Source organism: Sturnus vulgaris, chromosome 3 (genome assembly GCF_052056855.1).
Source record: "Sturnus vulgaris isolate bStuVul1 chromosome 3, bStuVul1.hap1, whole genome shotgun sequence".
NCBI classification, from domain to species: Eukaryota; Metazoa; Chordata; class Aves; order Passeriformes; family Sturnidae; genus Sturnus; species Sturnus vulgaris.
In genome coordinates this window covers 86729703-86746943 of record NC_142245.1, presented here as the reverse complement: position 1 = coordinate 86746943, position 17241 = coordinate 86729703, and the positions used below count along the sequence as shown (strand labels likewise).

The window sequence follows — 17241 nt, the reverse complement described above, 5'->3', positions numbered from 1 at the left end:
TAGACATTAAACAGATCTTCAAGTATTGCACACAATGTTTGAAACATACAGTAGTATAAACTTCAATATTCATTTAAAATTGCAAAAGCTCTGCAATTTGCTCTATTGAAAAACTTGAAAAATTACTCGGTAGTAATCTTACAGGACTAGCACAGAAAAAGGGCAGCTTTGGATTTGCTTTTCCCAAGGCAGATCTTTTTGTTTACATAACCACTGGTTTTAAGCTGCCGGTGAGCATTTTTTACTAGGAATTGAAAATGAAATTTGTAACTCACATAGTTGAAGCAAAAGATTGTGCTTTCTATTTTACTACAGAAGGCAGATGAGGAATGGCTGAAGTCACTCAGTCTGTTCAGCCTGGAGGAGACTGAAGGGAGAACTCATTGTGGTTTTCAACATCCTCATGAGGGGAAGTGGAAGGGTAGGTACTGATCTCTTTACTCTGGTGACCAGTGACAGGATCCAAGGGAATGGCCTGAAGCCGTGCCAGGGGAGGTTTAGGTTGAATATGAAAAAAAAAAAAAGGTTCTTCACTCAGAGGGTGGTTGGGCACTGGAATAAGCTCCCTAGGGAAGTGATCACAGCATCAAGCCTTTACAGAGTTCAAGAAGTATTCTCAGGACAATTCTCTCAGGTGTGATTCTTTACATTTACATGGTGTCATTAACTGGGCGTTCTGCACAGGGACAGAAGTTGGACTCAAGGATCTTGAGTGGTCCTTTCCAATGGTTCTATGTAACTTTCACAGATTTGCCCAAGTGCCTATCAAAACACAGGAAAATGATCCTTTTGAAATGCAATTTTCAGATATCATGAAAAAGGAAATGCAGCATATTTCATCAGCCCATACATCCTACTTACCTGAGGGCAAACCTCTAATTGCCTGCTGTCCTAACCAATAAAAGAGCTGTTTATTCCCTGAAAAGCTAAACTTCAAAAGCAAAGGTCTTGCAGTAGCAAATAGTCAATCAACAAAGATACTTTCTCTTAACTCCCCTGTGACATTGTGGCACAACATATTGTCTCAGCTTTCAGGGCCTGCTCTTGGTTCTGGTTCAGAGGTTTAACATTTGTTTCAAAACATTTTTCTGAGTTGGATTCGAAGCTTGAAGTACTACCATTGGAAGCATGCTTCACTATATGGCCAGTACAAAAGTGTTTCCTGCCACAGCCTAGGGAATCTTCAGCAAGAACTCCTTTGTAAAGTTTGTCTGTTGTAAAGCTGTTCCTTAGGGACAACTCTTATCTCAAGTTACTCCTGCTGATTTGCACCATATCAATACAAAGACACTAAGCATGAGAAAGTTATACCTTGTAGTCTTCAAGTAATAACATGTTATTACTTGAAGACTACTATATATGTTTTGACTTGTTGGGGTTTCTTTTTCCTTCTAGAACAACTAGTAAGGTTTCAAGCTGACTATCAAAGATCAATATTCCCTCAAATCCTTTTAAGACACTCTAGGGTGCTCAAGAATATTCTATCATTGGACGTTTTACATCACACAAAGCTTGCCTTTCCAGATGGTATCATATTAGTGCATTACATAACATCAAAATTACTAAGCTGCTTTAAACAACGATTTGTTATATACTCTCCCACTTTTTCTGCTAAGACACTAACTAGTTCTAGAAACTTATGATCAGTCTTTCTTATAAACCATGAAACATGTTTTAAAATAAGTTTTCCTCATGGCTGGAAGAAATCTTTTGTATTCCTAAGTGGAAGTTACAGAATACAAAACAGTAGGGAAATTCAAGTCAGAGACTTGTTTGAAGCAATTCACCACAGTAAGTTTCAATGCTGACATATTTTCAATTTATGTTCTAGCACATTGCTCCCAGAAAAATTACACAAATTAGGAGAGCGTTTCTGTAGATGTAACTTCACAGTATTTGTCAAGTACAGCTACCAATCTCTCATAGTACTTAGAGTGGCTTTTCTCCTACAAAAACATGAAATCATATTTGACTTGCACTTAATTCCTAGAAGCCCAAATTCTTGTGTCAATGACTCAATGTCGATGACTTACCAAACATCTGCATTAAGCAGACAAAACTCCATGTAAACATCATCCAAGTAATAACACCTACTCAAAAAGTTCCCCCTAGGAATCACCATACTACTACTGACTTAAAAAGGAAATGGAAAATCTAAAGTTTAGCATGGATTTCAAAGCACATGTGAAGAGATCCCATGAAATTTATCAGACAGTCCTTGCAATACTGTAGCTGAGAGTCATCTAAGTAACTCCCATACAAGTCAAAATCTTGGTCTACCTTACAAGATTAGAATCTACCTATAATATCCTTTCACCATTCACAAAAGTTCATCAAAGGATGCTTAACATCAAGGTGACTCCAACAGGTAGTATTTACTTACTAGACAAAGAACTACAGAACACACCTCCAGCTTACTGTTAATTGTTTGAACCTTTTCAATTATAACACTTTCTGAAGAGAGTTTCCTTCCAAACAAACTGATACACTTTTTTAGAGCATTTGCCAACCATTGATCATTGTTCAATCACCCAGGTACTGTGATGCATGTTCTATTACAGTTGGGTTTAGAAATACTAACACACTAAGCCACTATGGCTTCAAAGCAATTATTAGACTGGTTTCCTAAGAAAAGCTTTTAGGCTGCTGAAATCCCACTTCAAGATACAGTTATTTCAAGCTTCACTTTGAGAGGTACCTTATTTATCATTCTACCAATACAAATTCCTTCTACTTTTGTATCAGTCTAGCCAAGAAACCAGGTGGGTATGAGAAACAGAACATTTTTCATGGGGGCTAACAACTAGGCAAAAAAAACAAAAAAAGCTTCTCTATTTAGTTACAGCTTTATCAGTAAAAAGCAATGTAAGTAACAAAATAATGATAAATATTCTAAAATATCAGTTAAATCATAGACTCAACATTCTTGCTACAATTACAAGTGGCTTGGATCAAAGGACAACGACTTAAATGCACCAATTATTAATACCATAAATTGTCAATACAACTATGGGAGTCATGCAGGATCTATATAGTTATCTCTCCATTTCCAGGAGACACAAGAAAATAGTGGTATTCATGTTCTTAAGTACAACAGGGTACCTCACTTCTACTCATCTTGTCTGTTACAAAATAAAAAGCCAGGACCAAATACTTTCCTAGGAAGATAGAAAAAAAGTGGAATAGTATTACAATGGAAGAGTTGCTTAATTTTATCAGCTGTTATGTCACTATGCTGGGCAACAGCAGCAGGGGGCTAGATGAGGTAGGAGAAGCATTGTGTTTTTATGTACGATTTTTGGAGACTTCTGAAAAATAAGTTACTATTATTGCTCACTCCAATGTATCTCTAGTTATAAAACTAGCTATGAGAAAGTGTACTTACTCAAATTAAGAGAAAAGATATTTTAAAACCATGTTTAAATCTCTACCACCATCTGCAGGATATGCTATGAAACAAGACATTTGTCCTACAGTATTTCAAGCAGACCTGTCCAGAAAGGCCAAAAACAAAAGCAGCTTTCCCAATTTCAATTTAAATCTTCTTCTAAAAATTAGTTCAAGATTTACCAAAACATTCAGCTAGCCCAAAACACCTTTCAGAAATTCTTTAATCAATTAGTCTCACAAATCTATAGCAAAAAGTGTTTAAAGTTCCTCCATGGAAGAGCCTGAAGATTGTCCCACCTTTTGAGTTGTGAAATATTCAGTCTGTTGAACAAGACTTTGGCCAACTACAAAGAACAGAACGCAAGTACAAATTAATTCCACTATTATAAAGTGAATAAGCTCTGTGTTGGAAGTTCCTTTTTGAAAACAGAGAAGTCTTCTTACTACTTTTAACTATTCATTTTTATGCTGAGTGAAGCCTATTCTACTTTGTCACTATCACTGGCAGTCAATAATTAATATGTAATTTAACAAAATAAATTCCGTATTTGAAATCACTTCCTGATCTAAAAATTATATTCAAAAGAACCACAATACTCTAAGAGAAAAAACTCCAAGTCTTTGGAAATGTGACCAAAAGCAGGCAACCACCTCTGAGTTTGCCATTAACCAAAACACTGAATTCACTCAAACTGTGCAGAGCACACTTCCATGCCCACTACATAGACCTATCAGTCATAAAACTTCTCATAAATTTCATGAGAACCACTAAAAAACTGATATAAGACTATGCAGAGGTTTGGCAAACAGTTATTTTATTTCAGTCACTTTTTAAAACTTCAGTTCTATTTAGGATTACCACTTTTGAATCAACTCTTTTATGCTCCTCCACAGTAACCATTACTTGGAACAGGGTAGCTGCTGAATCTGATCACTTAAAAGTGCTGCACTCATGGTTGCATGAACTTTATACATGGTAGACAAGTTTCACACTGCTGCATATGTTAAGTGCCATAAAAGTTACAGCAAAACCATGTGTTTCCCTCAAGGGACCACTAAACACACAGAGGAAACACGTGAACCACAGATTATATAACACAAACCATTAGCCTTTTCATGAACTGGCTTCAGTATATTTACATTTTTAGGGGGCTCTTAAAGATAAAAAAATATTCTCTGAAGGGTACCAAGTATAAGACTCCTGTTTAACCAAAATGGGATAGCCCGGTATGACCTCTGAAAACTTCATGACTTCACTTAAAGGTCATATTACTTGAAAAAGAAAAAAAGCTACAATACTTACTGTAATATCCATAAAGTACAGTGTCTTCAATTTGCCTTGAAACGTTAGAATCAGCCCAGACCTAGCAATAAAGGATAGAAGCATTTATTATCAAATGTAATAGAAGAAGACTACATGAGAATCAACCATTAAAGGACACAGAGGGGGCAAGATAAAAATGCTTCTTCTAAAGAATTCCATGCTGGAGTGCTAGCAACAGTGAAAATCACCAGGCAAACAGGATTAAGTGTAGGACCATTCCACAAAAGGAAGGTTTTAGACCCCAAGGAACATAAACTAATTTTGGCAGCTCCCACTTCTGTTCTGCCAATTCCCACAGAACTTTATAACAATGTCTGAAGATAATCATAGACTAGTCTGGGTTGAAAGGGACCTTCAAAGATCACCTAGTCCACATGCCTCCTGCCATGGGCAGGAACACCTGTCATGAGATTAGGTTGCTCAAAGCCCCATTCAACCTGACCTTGGAATGCTTCAGGTGATGGGCATCCATGACTCCTCTGGGAACCCTGTTCCAGAGAACCATCATTTATAGCTAAATCTACACTCTCAGTCTAAAGATGTTACATTTTCTTTTGTGTCTACAGGCCCTGGTCAAAATGGTTTCTACATCTTTCTTATAAGCCCTCTCTATATTGAAAGGCTGCAAAAACATCTCCCCAGAACCTTCTCTTCTCCATGCTGAACAACCCCAACTCTTTCAGACTGTCTTCACACAAGATGTGTTCCAGATCTCTGAACGTTTTTGTGGCCTTGTTTTAACAGCTTTCTTGTACCATGGGCCATGCAGTTCAACAAAGTACACAATGTACACAATATTTCCATCACAAAACAGCTTTGTTTAAAATTCGCATATACAGATGCAACAGTAAGTAGTCATAAGAATAAGAAAACTTTTTATTCTGCTCAGTTATACATAATTCATTAACTTTTACTTTTATTAGTTATTAATCTGTTTAAGCTATCATCTCCTTTATCAGAAGTACAAGACTTCACTTTTTGTTTGACCAAGACTTGAATTACATGAATATTCAACTTGGCAATATCTAATTTTACAAGTCAAATTCCAAAAGCACTTTTATCCCTTAGTTGAACAAGAGCAAAAGTAACTGCACTATTCAGTCCTGGTGAATGGTCCAGAAAATGGAAGCAGTTAAAGTGAAAATACAACTCTTAACTGTGTTGGAAACTGCAATCAGCCAGATGGCTGAAGTCAAGTTTTTGTGTCCACTCCCTTTCCTCCAAGAGAGGAGCTATTGGTTTAAGGAATATGAATATTTTATGACATAATGGCTGGCAGACAAACTCAGGGATTGAATACAATGACCCAAGGCTGCCAGTACAGCTTATTCAATGATGCCATTACAGCAATTTCAGAATTGTCTTAATTCTGTAGGATCCAACCTATATGTGGTCAAGATCAAGAACGTAGTTATCCAGAAGCAGAATTCTTTAAAAGCTAGACAACACACCAACATAATTGAATTGGGTAAAAAAAAAATAAAAAATGCAGTACTGTCAAAGTTCTTTTTCACTTCTGTATGCAGGCTTTCTTCAAACCGGTAAGATCAATCCCTTTTAGTTGTAAAGATGCACACACTAACAGGGAGATGTAAAAATGCAATTGAGCACACTACTTAAAAACTGCTCCCATTACAACTTCAAGACACTTTGGCTTTTAGTTTATTAGTTCTCTCAGAATTGCATAATATGGGCTTCTGGAATATGGGCTTGATGACATACCATGAAGAGTTTTTCTACTATCTCAGAAAAATCAGCACCACCTTCCTTTTTCTTACTGTGTTAAGACTTCCAGGAGGTCAGTTTACATTAAGCTTTTAAAATTCACTGTATGAACTAAATTAGATCATCACCCAGCTGGAATTTCAGTAGAAAAATATACATCTATTTTGACATCTAATCAGCAAAAAGAAAGGATGAAAAATATTTTAGCAGAAAGAGCAGAAGCAACATCTGAAGTATGTGTCAGGTACACAATAAGCTCAGTCTTTGAAGACTGCCAGGCTCACACCCAACAGCATTTTAATTAAGAAATTTCTAGGCATTTGTATTAAAATACACCACAAAAGAATTTATTACAATAAGTAGAGAACACACACACCACTTAAATTGCCTCATGTTAAATATTAAGAAAATGCTTACTTTAATCAAACCTAAGGGAAAACCAAGGCTGAATTGGACTGTTTGCATCACTTGATTCCAAGTAGCTATTGGAAAAAATGGTTTCTCCTACGAGCAATGGAGACATTTAAAATGCACAAAAACCAACAAGAAAAGCAACAGGGAGACTCAAAGTTTAAGAGGCATAGCCACTGTACAGAAGAGGTAGCTAGTAATGGAACTACAACATGGCTTAGCTGCCCAAGAACCGCTTCTCCTTCAGCTACAGAAAAACACTTTTAACACAAAACAGATGTAGAAATTTAAATATTGTAATTGCTTTTCATTTTGTTTTTAGATTAAGTTGCATACAGGACCAGAGTAGCATGCTAGGAAACATACACTACACCATATTAAATAGGGAGCTGCTATATTACACTAAACAAACTCAAAATTGCACAAGTGTGCATTTCACCATTACTTACGTCTGCCTCAGCATAAAAACTTTGCATTACTCTGCACAAGAAGAATAGGTAATGCAGGCCAATTTAATGGTATATCATAATGTCAGCTTCCAGTCATTGCCGAAGCCCCACATTTAAACAAATTAAAAAGAAAAACACTTAATTCTACCTGGCAAATTATCCACATGCACACACCATCAACTCAAAGGCAGTAACCAGTTCATCTGAGCTGTTTCAAAGGCTAGTGACAACAGCATTGTCTTGTCAAAAGCACGCACTGCTACCTTATCAGAGCTCTGACAGTCTAAGCATCTCTGGTGAATACTAAGTTGCTAGGTATAGAATTTACTCAACTAGCACATCCAGGACTCAGTTGAGAACTTATTTGAACAGTCCCCAGATCTAGACTTTTCCATCCATTACAACCCAAGCTTACAGCAAATGGTTTAGAAGCACAATAGATTAAGGAGGTGAAAATTCGCACTGCCTTCAAGCAGTTTAAGGTGTCAAAATGGGACCACAAATTCTGTTAGGACCTGCAGAATTTCAGGCATTCTGCACTGTTGTGCTGTACTTCATTTTGTTCCATGCCGTTTAGTGAGCATATATCACCTTTAAAACACCTGTACCAATGCATTGTACTGAGAAACAAGAGAAACCACAAACTGCAAGGATATGTGCAATGAGCATGATGACCCATATCTAAACTCTTACGCTTAAGTATTTCATAACATAAGTCATGTTAAAAACCAGAGTAAAAAGGACATATGTTAGTAAAATGTTGCAATGTAAGTAAAGATAAAAAAAAGCAGCTTAAAACACTTTAGGTTTATCTAAATTCTAAATCCAAAGCAAAGCTCCCTTAGATTATTAATTTTATAATATTAATGGAAAATTAGTTATGAAGAACACTTTCTCCCACATTAATCATTAAGCGGAGTCTTTCTTCTCCCAACATTTCTGTCCATTTAGTGACTCATGTTAACATACTTCAACAGAGCAGTACTATTCAAACTGTACAGATAACTTCCCCAAATGAAACCATTGCAAGTTAATCTGACTTTCCACCCTTTTTGGTGAGGGAACAGCCATGAATTTTAATCTTTTGTCCCCATTAAATTTGACATTTCTACTGTCACTGCTGGACCTTGCAAGACTTTCATGAGTACCCAGGGAAGCTAGCTCCCATTCCCTGTAAATGTCCCTTAACAGAGCTTAAAGTCATACAATATTAAAGGTTTCAGTATCCGTGATGTTTCATTAAATACAGATGAAGCACGATGAAGCACTCATTCTTCTGATTAGCCTCTCCCAAACCTTAGGCAACAAAAGGAAGATGCAGTATGAAAGACTGGAGACCAAGTCATGGCATGGTTAGATACGAAAAAAATTTCATATCCAGATCTCATATCTTTCAGCCTGTTACCTCCAAAATGGGACAGTGCTAGGATTCTGACTGCCAGATGGAAAGTAGCATCCAGGAAAATGCACATCTCAGCCCCACCTGCCTAGCAACCATGTTTTGGCCAAGTACTATTGCTTCATAAGTAGTAATTCTTAGTCGGGAAGGAGGCATGATCTCAGTCAATAATAACCTTGCAGTTAACACCAAAATAAAACCCCTGGACTTTTCTAGTGGTTTTATACGCTGAGCATCAACATAATGAGTTGTTCCCCTCTCACCCTCCTAAGATGTGAAAAACCTTAAATGGTCTGCAAAAAGTATCTCCCATTAAGCAGATGCTACTCTTTGCATCATTAAGACGATGGCTTTTGATACCCAAGGCTTGTGACACATTCAGCCTTAATCAGATGGAAAGAAATGCCAGTGGCTTTTAACTTCATATAGTAGCAAGAATTCATACATTTCAGAAAGGAAAGGTTTCATCACCTTCTCTGCCTTCTGCTAGAACAGTAAGAAAAAAAGACAGTTCAATGATGTGAGTGAGCATCCTTGTTTCAAGCAGTCTTCCTGCTGCAAGACAGCATCAGCTATGCTTTAAATATTTATGAGACTTGTAGGTCAGACCCAGGGATCTTGGGTTCCAGCAGCAATATTATGTTTTTAAGCTATGGTGAGGTTTTCTGTTCCTATGTGCTTGTTGTAATTCAAACAAGTTTTCAGATCAAACAGATCAGATGCAACTGGATGTAATTGAAGTCTTTTGAAAGAAACTAAAGCACTGACAGTGCTCACAGCCAAAATCTTTGAGCTGAAGTGGTGCTGTTGATCATTATCAGGACTTCACTTACAAGGTAATACTCAAGTTTTCATTAGTATTAAGCCAAAAGCCTCCTTTCCTACTTAACAGTATACTATGAATCAAAGTAATCCCACCCTCCAGAAAAGGTGTGTTGCAGTGAATTCTACTGTGTAACTAATGTGCAAAACTTACCAATACCAAACCTACTCAGTTCCCTCTAAGGTAATACTTGATAAGTTGCAAAATATGATGAGATACACCACTATGTGCTAAATGCTACAAGCCACTTTTTTACCATAAACAATAATGTTCAGTAATTGAAACATGTATAATAAGTATCTTAATAGTCCTGTCAAAATGAACAAAACCTCAAGTTAACAAGGCTGACCAAGGCATAGCACACAGCCCTTGTCAAGGGAGGCACTTCAGAACACATGACAGAAAAGGGCTACACAACACTTTAAAGTGAATTCCTCCAGAAAGCAGCATAATATTCATAGCCTTCAGAGAAAGATACTCTGCTTGGGTATTACAGTTCAGCCAATCCTTGTAGCTAGAACATCCACCTTCCCTCGTCACAGAATACACACAATTCACAAAGACAACTTGAACCATCAAAGCCTTGAATTTAACCCCTACTGTTAGTATAAAGTGATTTTCCCCAAGTTTGCTACAAGCTTATTCATCTTGTAAACCCTCAGCTATATCTACAAGTTGACAGTAGGGTCAGATACATTAAAAATGAACTGAAAGTCCACATATAGTACCACTTTCAAGATGAGTACCCTTGTTAGTCATAACTCTCAACATTGATACCAGGAATTACAGCTGGGAGGTAGAGAAAAAGCATACATACAGAAGAAAAATTTCTTACTTAGAATCTGGATAAATGCCACTACTATTTTGGCATCAGCTCTAAAATCATCCAGTTCGAAAGCTTTTTGATGAACTACTAATTTATCTACAGAGAATATTATCCACATCTGCTACCTGAATCTCCCTCAAAAAGTCACTGAGAAGATTAAAGACTCAACTCACTCTGCCCATCCAAAGCAATGAAGAGCTGTTCTTTTTGCCAGAGTCATAGTACTTCAAACCCCAGCATCAGTTATAAGGTCTTAAAAGTGTTGGAATTGAAAGAATGGTCCAGAGAAAGGCCAGAAAACCTTCAGGAAATATTCTAAACACAATTCAGTCTATCCTACTTTGAAGCAATAGCAGGAAAGAAGCACATGTTATCAAGGACAGTTTAAAAGCTTTAACAATTCACAAAGACCACAGAGTCATAGACAATGCTGAGTTGGAAGGGACCATCAGGATCACCACTCCCAGTCCTGTGAAAGACACCATGTGCCTCATTTTAAGATGTTGTCAATCTCCTACCTCAACATTACCTCTAAACTGAAAATACCAAATCAATGAAGCTGTGTCTACATATAGGTTTGTAGGTTCTGACTGATTTCAGATTCACTCAACTTAGAAGACCACATTAATATTTCTATACCTTAATTTCTACACCTGTGTTTGGATCAAATGCATTAATGTCAATAGAACTCATGTTATTCCACAAAGCTAGAAACCCAATTCAGCTGAGACTTAAAAGATAAATAAGAATGCTTCTTCAAGGCAGTATGGAGCAATTGTATTTCAACAAACCATGAGAAATATCTACAGATATTAGGAACTAGCAGGACGAAGAAGCCTCCAAAGCACAAAGGCAAAAAGGTACTTTACAAAAAGGCTTTACCACAGACATAAAAAAATTGTACTGAGAGCAAGCTTTCAATAGAATCTACCCACCTCACCATATCACAGCATATGTCCATTAACAAGGAATTCTAGCCCATGAAAAACAGTATTATAAGTAGTTTTCCTTCTAGTAATTGTATTTCCTTAATTAAAAATTTCTAGTGGCTGCATGACCACCTTTGATGACCCTGTTCTCACGGATTTGTTTCTAATCAGGTAAAGTATACATTAGCTAAAATGTGCCCTTTGCAACAGGGAATTCTGCTTAGTCCCCACTAGATGTGCATTTTTGAACTGGACCTAGTTGCATCATGGTTATTTCTCTAGATATTAAGATTATTATTTTCATTGAATTGCTAGAACCCTGACACATGAAAATCTCTTCCATCTTCTATAATGACTTTAATTCCAAACAAGTAAGGTCTGAAAACACAAACTTTTCAGAATAACATTGAATGACAGCTTAATTTATTCTGTATTAACCCTGAGCAATAAAGATGACAAAAAACACATAACATCTCAATTCTGAAGGCTTCTCATAACATGCACCAGCCAAAAAGCACTGTATTAGCTGCAAGCTAGCTTTGAAGCATTATACAGATCTGACAAGACCAGTATCTTCCTTTGGAAGTAGGACTGGAAGGGAACACAGTCTGGTATGCAGGCATTTACCTTTCTCCTGCTCTATCACTTGTTTCAGGATCATAACTTTTACTATAGACCCAGCCAGGCTCCAAACCCAAGTAAGCCGTTATTCAAGTTAGCTACGTGCTCCTGTTCAGTCTCTTGTAACTCACAATGTCCTCACAAAGACATCAGGCCAATGCCTTCAAGAACTCTTCCTGAAAATTAAAGTAATATTTGAAGTATTGGAAAGATCTCTTACAGAAATACTTAGAGCAGATGACAGCATCTTATTAGGAACTCATTTCGCATACCAACCCCCTACAGTTTATAAATGCAGTTAAAGTTTTATCAGCCAAGAAGAGATACTATTGCATTCTCTTCCACTAAAGGTTTCTGTAGCTTTCAAAATGCTTACTAATAAAGGCTTTAAATTATAGGTAGATTAGCACAGTAAAACTTGATAAATCTTTACATGTTCCAGTACCATTTTTTTTTGCTGACAAAAAAGACAATTAAAATAATGCTAAATTACAAAGGGTCAACACAGTCTATTTTTTAACAAAAGTATAACAAATTTTATTCTACAACGCTCCATCATGATACACTAAAAAGCAACACTTAAACAATTTGTTGTATCTTCAGGACAGTACATTCACTTTTACACATAACAGAAGGAACAAGCATTTGGAAATTAGAATATCTGAGAAAGACGAGGAGTCAATACTGAAATCCAGTTCAAATACAGACATGAGTGTTTTTTGCACACTACTAGTGCATAACTTTGAGAAAAGTCGAACAGGTATTAGCACTGGTTTCAAACACTTTGACAACCGAAGGGCACCCTTTTGAAACGTAAGTGCTTGCTTTGAAGAGGCAATTAACATTTCTGAAAGTCCATACCTTAAATGTACCATTTTGATTTTTCATGTATGAGACCAAAAATATGTCCACTGGCAGGAGTGCTGATGTGATAAGAGCAACAGCCAACGCAAAAATTGCTGTTATGGTAGAAATCACTTCACTTTCCCGCCGACTCTGATACTTGCGAACATAAACCCAGCAGAAAATCAGAATGACCTGAAATACACAGGGAAAATACTTATAAGTTGCATAATAACAATGTCAGCAAGCAGGTACTGATGTTAGACCCTCTACTGGCATAGCCTCAACACACCTTTCACCTGAACACTCAGCACCAGCGTTATACTGACCACACAAAAGTCACTCTTCCTTAACAGCAGTTTGAGCAACACGAGCGCTCACACACGGAACACACACAAACAGCGCGGCTCGCCGGGCAGGAGGGCAAGGCAGCCCCCGTTCCCAGCTGCGGGCTCGGCTCTGCGGCACCGCCGAGGCACCCGCGGGAGCCGCAGGGCAGCGCTCGCGGCCGGGGCAGGCTCAGGGGCACGGGCGAGGAGACCGGGCGGGATACCCAGCACCGGAACAGCGAGCGGCCGGAGAGGGAGTAGCAGCCGGCCCATGGAAGGGGAGGAGAAGGGATGTTTGAGGGGGCCGCCGCAGGGCCGGAGAGCCGCTTCTCACCAGCAGCGCCAGGCCGAAGAGGCACCATCCCGTCAGCAGGTCCGACGCCGCCGCCATCTTCACTTCCGTCACGGGACCGCGGCCGCCCCGCCGAGGCGGCGCTTAAAGCGGGGCGGGCTCGCGTCTCCACGGCAACCGCCCCACGCCGCGTGACGTCACTGCCGCCGCCCGCGCCGCTCCGGGGGCACGAGTGACGGCAGCCGGGAGTCCCCGGCCCGGCCCGCCCGGCCCGTGGCGGAGCGCAGCCGGCGGGGCGCAGGAAGGGGGAATCGGGGTGAAGAAGAGCTGTCCTCACCTCTCGGCTCCCGAGAAGTGTTGGCCTGTCCTTCCTTCCCGGGACCGGGAGACTGAGACACAGCAGCGCTCGGTCCGCGGGGACTCCTGACTGAGGGACAGCGGGAGGGGAGGAAGGGGGTTTGAGGAAAGGGTCAAAGATGCGCTAAGAGTATCAAGTACTTTAAATCCTTTTGTTGTTGCTACTTGCTGTAAAAGTCCCTAAACCATCTCCCCGCGTGGTCTGCAGCGCCCGGAGGCGCCGGGCAGGTGTGCGGGCGGTGCCGGCGGTGCCGGCGGTGCCGGCGGTCGGGGCCGCTCCCGCAGGGCTGTGCGGGGAGGGCGTGCGGGAGCCCCGCACCGCGGAGCCTCTGCCCCGGGTTCGGCTCAACCGCAATGGTGCCAAATCTCTGGCAGGATCGCGGGCCGGTGGGAAGCCTCGCTTCGGGACGCCGTGCCCGGTGTGAGGACAGCCGTGGGCCGGGAGGGGTGTGTGGTCAGGAGGTGCCTTGCGGAGCTCGTGTTCCTGAGAGTGTGGATTTGGTGCCACGGGGAGTGGGAGACCCTCATCTGCAAGGTGCTGCTGCATGTCTTAGTCTCTACTTTGCTCTAAGTGCTGCATGGATGCAATCATGGAACCATGAAGGTTAGAAGAGACCTTTTAAAATCGTCCAGTCCTACCATTCACCCGGCACTTGCCACTGTGAACCCTAAACCTCTAAACCGCATCACCGTGCACCAGACTCGGACACCTCCTGTTGCACCTCCACCACCTCCTGGGCAACCTACTCCAATGCCTGACAGTGAAATTTTCCCCAATACCTAATCTGAAGCTTCTCTGTCTCAGCTAAAGGCCGTAGGTTGGGTGCAAAGGGGTCTGCCTGCAGGAGTGCCCGGGACAGCCTGGGGCTCTGTCCGGAGCCGGGGCTGCTGTGCCGGGAGTCTGCTGGGGGCACAGGCAGCTCAGGGGTGGAAATATCTGTGAGCCTTGCTGGTTCCTCAGCCTTGACCTAAGCAGACAGCGGTGGCCACATTCATGTCCTGGAACAATAGATACGTTTTCTATGTTTCCATTTGCTGTGAGAACAAACGTACTCGTGCCAAGTAAGAGGAGATTGAAATTCACTCTTTTGTTTGTAGCCTTGTGAGAAGAGACTGATTTGAGCAGGGGGACCTCAGCCTGGGAGGGATGAAATTCCAGGTGCTATGAGGCCAGTGAGGATGATGGGAGCTCATGGTATTAACAGTGTTCGTGAACCAAGTGTGAAATCAGGTAAATGGAAGGACTTCTTGTGGACTCACAGCCTTGAGAGATCTGTTGATGAAGGGGCTGTAAGAGCCTTATCCCAGGGTCTTGCCCCTGCTAAGATTTAATTTGTACGAGGAACCATTTATATGGGACAATAGTGTATGGTGGTGCTTGTGAGCTTTATCCAGGGAATCTGAGGTTTGTGCTAGGTGGACGAGTTCTCTCAGGAAAACGTACTTGATAGTGTGCGTGGTGGAATAGCTTTGTTACAAAGTGGCTGATAATTTTGCTGGGCTTCAATTTGCTGTGTCAGTGTTGTTACAGCACTCACAAGCTATGTGTGGGATGGTTGGGGCAGCAGGAGTTCCCATAGGCTTGCAGCTTTGCAAGAAAGGGACCTGTGTTTGGGAGGACAGGAGAATTGAAAGCTTTGTCTCATCAGTGGATGCATGCTGTATTTATCAGTTTGTTGTCAGGGCAGTGTGGCAGGCAATGGCATATGGCAGCATTCATGAAATGAGTGATTGTCCTGGTTTAGGGCAAATTTGGGGAAAACCTCCGAAAGGAGCCCCCAGAAAGCAAACCCCCACGACTCTTCCCGGGTTCGGGAAGAATTTCCTGAGAGAGGAGTGGAAAAAAACCCTGTTTATTTAACAAGCAAAACACTCCCCAGCACAAAAAAAGCCAACACCAGCTGACAAAAAAACTATTTCACCGCTCTGAAAGGATGACAAACTCAGAAAGTCTCTCCAGCTAGTGGTCGCTCAGTTATCAGTCTCCGGCGCTGAGGAATGACTGCTGCAGGTGACAGAATGCAGACTCCCGGTGTTTCTTGGTGTTTCCCAGGTCCCCGTCCGGAACAGGTTCAGATGGTATCCAGGAAAGGGAGAGGGGGGAAAAGAAAAAAAAACAGTCCAGGGAAAAAATTGGACTGCCTAGCTGAACTAACTAACTAATAAGCAAAAGCAAGGGCAAAGCGAAACAGAAAAGAAAAGAAAAGAAAAGAAAAGAAAAGAAAAGAAAAGAAAAGAAAAGAAAAGAAAAGAAAAGAAAAGAAAAGAAAAGAAAAGAAAAGAAAAGAAAAGAAAAGAAAAGAAAAGAAAAGAAAAGAAAAGAAAAGAAAAGAAAAGCAGAAGCGAGCAAAGCTAAGTTAACAGCAAGCAGAGCTAAGCCGCTCCTAAACACAGACCATGGGGGAGGTGAGCCGGCTGATAACAAGACAAAACAAAGCTTCACTTTCAGAGTCAGTCCTGAAAGCACAGGACATAATACCAAGCATAAAGAGAACACACGATTGGAGATACAAACACCATAACGTCACCCTAGGACAGTGATAATGGAGCTGGGGAGGGTTCTGTAGAGCTTGTAAACCTTGCAGGCAGGTACCTGCAGGGGCTGTGTTGACTCATGGAGGGAAATGTTGCTTGTAGGGGCAAATACCTGTGCCATACACTAAGTTACGGTGAGAATAGTGCAGGTGGAAGCAAAATGAAGTGAATATTCTCAAGGTGCTTGGATGGTTGGTTGTGGGTGCAGTTTTTAGGTGAGCTTGTAGCATTGCAAGGAAGGGTCTGCTGATGGAGAATTAGTATGGTTTGGGAGTCTCATTCTGGAGGGACAGGTCTTTGGTGTGAGGACAGGGGCAGCAAGCAGGTGGCTGTGCAGTGGCTGTGCTCATGAGCTAATTGAATAGTTCACGACAATCCAGGTGAGTTTGTAGTCTGATAAGAAAAGCAGCGGATACTATATAACTATAATTAATTATAGGTCAGTAAGCATTGTGTATGTCCTTTTAGTTGATGGGTTTAGATTTTTCTTTGTGTATTTCTTCGTATATTTTACTATTAATGTGTATGTATTATCTCCACCACAGAAAATATTTCCTTGGATGTCATTACTATTAAATATGTATGTTGTAATTCAAAATTGCCTAAGAACCATGAAGAATTAAAACCCTTGAAGAGCTACATTAAAAATAAACTATTCCCTAGAGGGAAAGGAAGTAATTTGCCCTTGGAGTATATAAAGTTTTTATGCTTTGTACAGCACACCTTTACCAATAAAATATTGATATGCCAAACATCAGAGACCTGTAACTGTTTAAGAATTAAGGCTGCTGTTAAAATGAAAAAAAAAAAAAAGAAATGCTATAGCTTTATGCTACCACAATTCCCTTTGTTTTGACTCAAATGGTAACATAAATATTTAACTTGCAATAGTAAATAAGCTGTAAGTGTACTTCAGCATGATCAAAAAATATTTTTCATTCAAAACAGCTGAGTTCATATAGTTTAAAAAAGATTTAAAAAAATCAAC

At 40.2% G+C, this 17241-nt stretch overlaps 1 protein-coding gene across 2 annotated transcripts in view; it reads right to left on the bottom strand.

Annotated features, from left to right (window-relative positions):
- The window catches only part of LMBRD1 (LMBR1 domain containing 1), a 66775-nt gene extending 53252 nt beyond the window's left edge, over nt 1–13523 (bottom strand). The window contains exons 1-3 of one of the 2 annotated variants that reach the window (XM_014870249.2): nt 13404–13523; nt 12759–12935; nt 4694–4754 (exon numbers count right to left, since the gene is read on the bottom strand). In XM_014870249.2, the coding sequence (XP_014725735.2) occupies nt 4694–4754; nt 12759–12935; nt 13404–13460 (295 nt within the window). In that variant the 5' untranslated portion in view covers nt 13461–13523. The remainder of the gene's footprint in view (nt 1–4693; nt 4755–12758; nt 12936–13403) is intronic. The other variant, XM_014870250.2, reaches the window with a different exon arrangement.
- Between the last annotated feature and the right edge of the window lie 3718 nt (nt 13524–17241).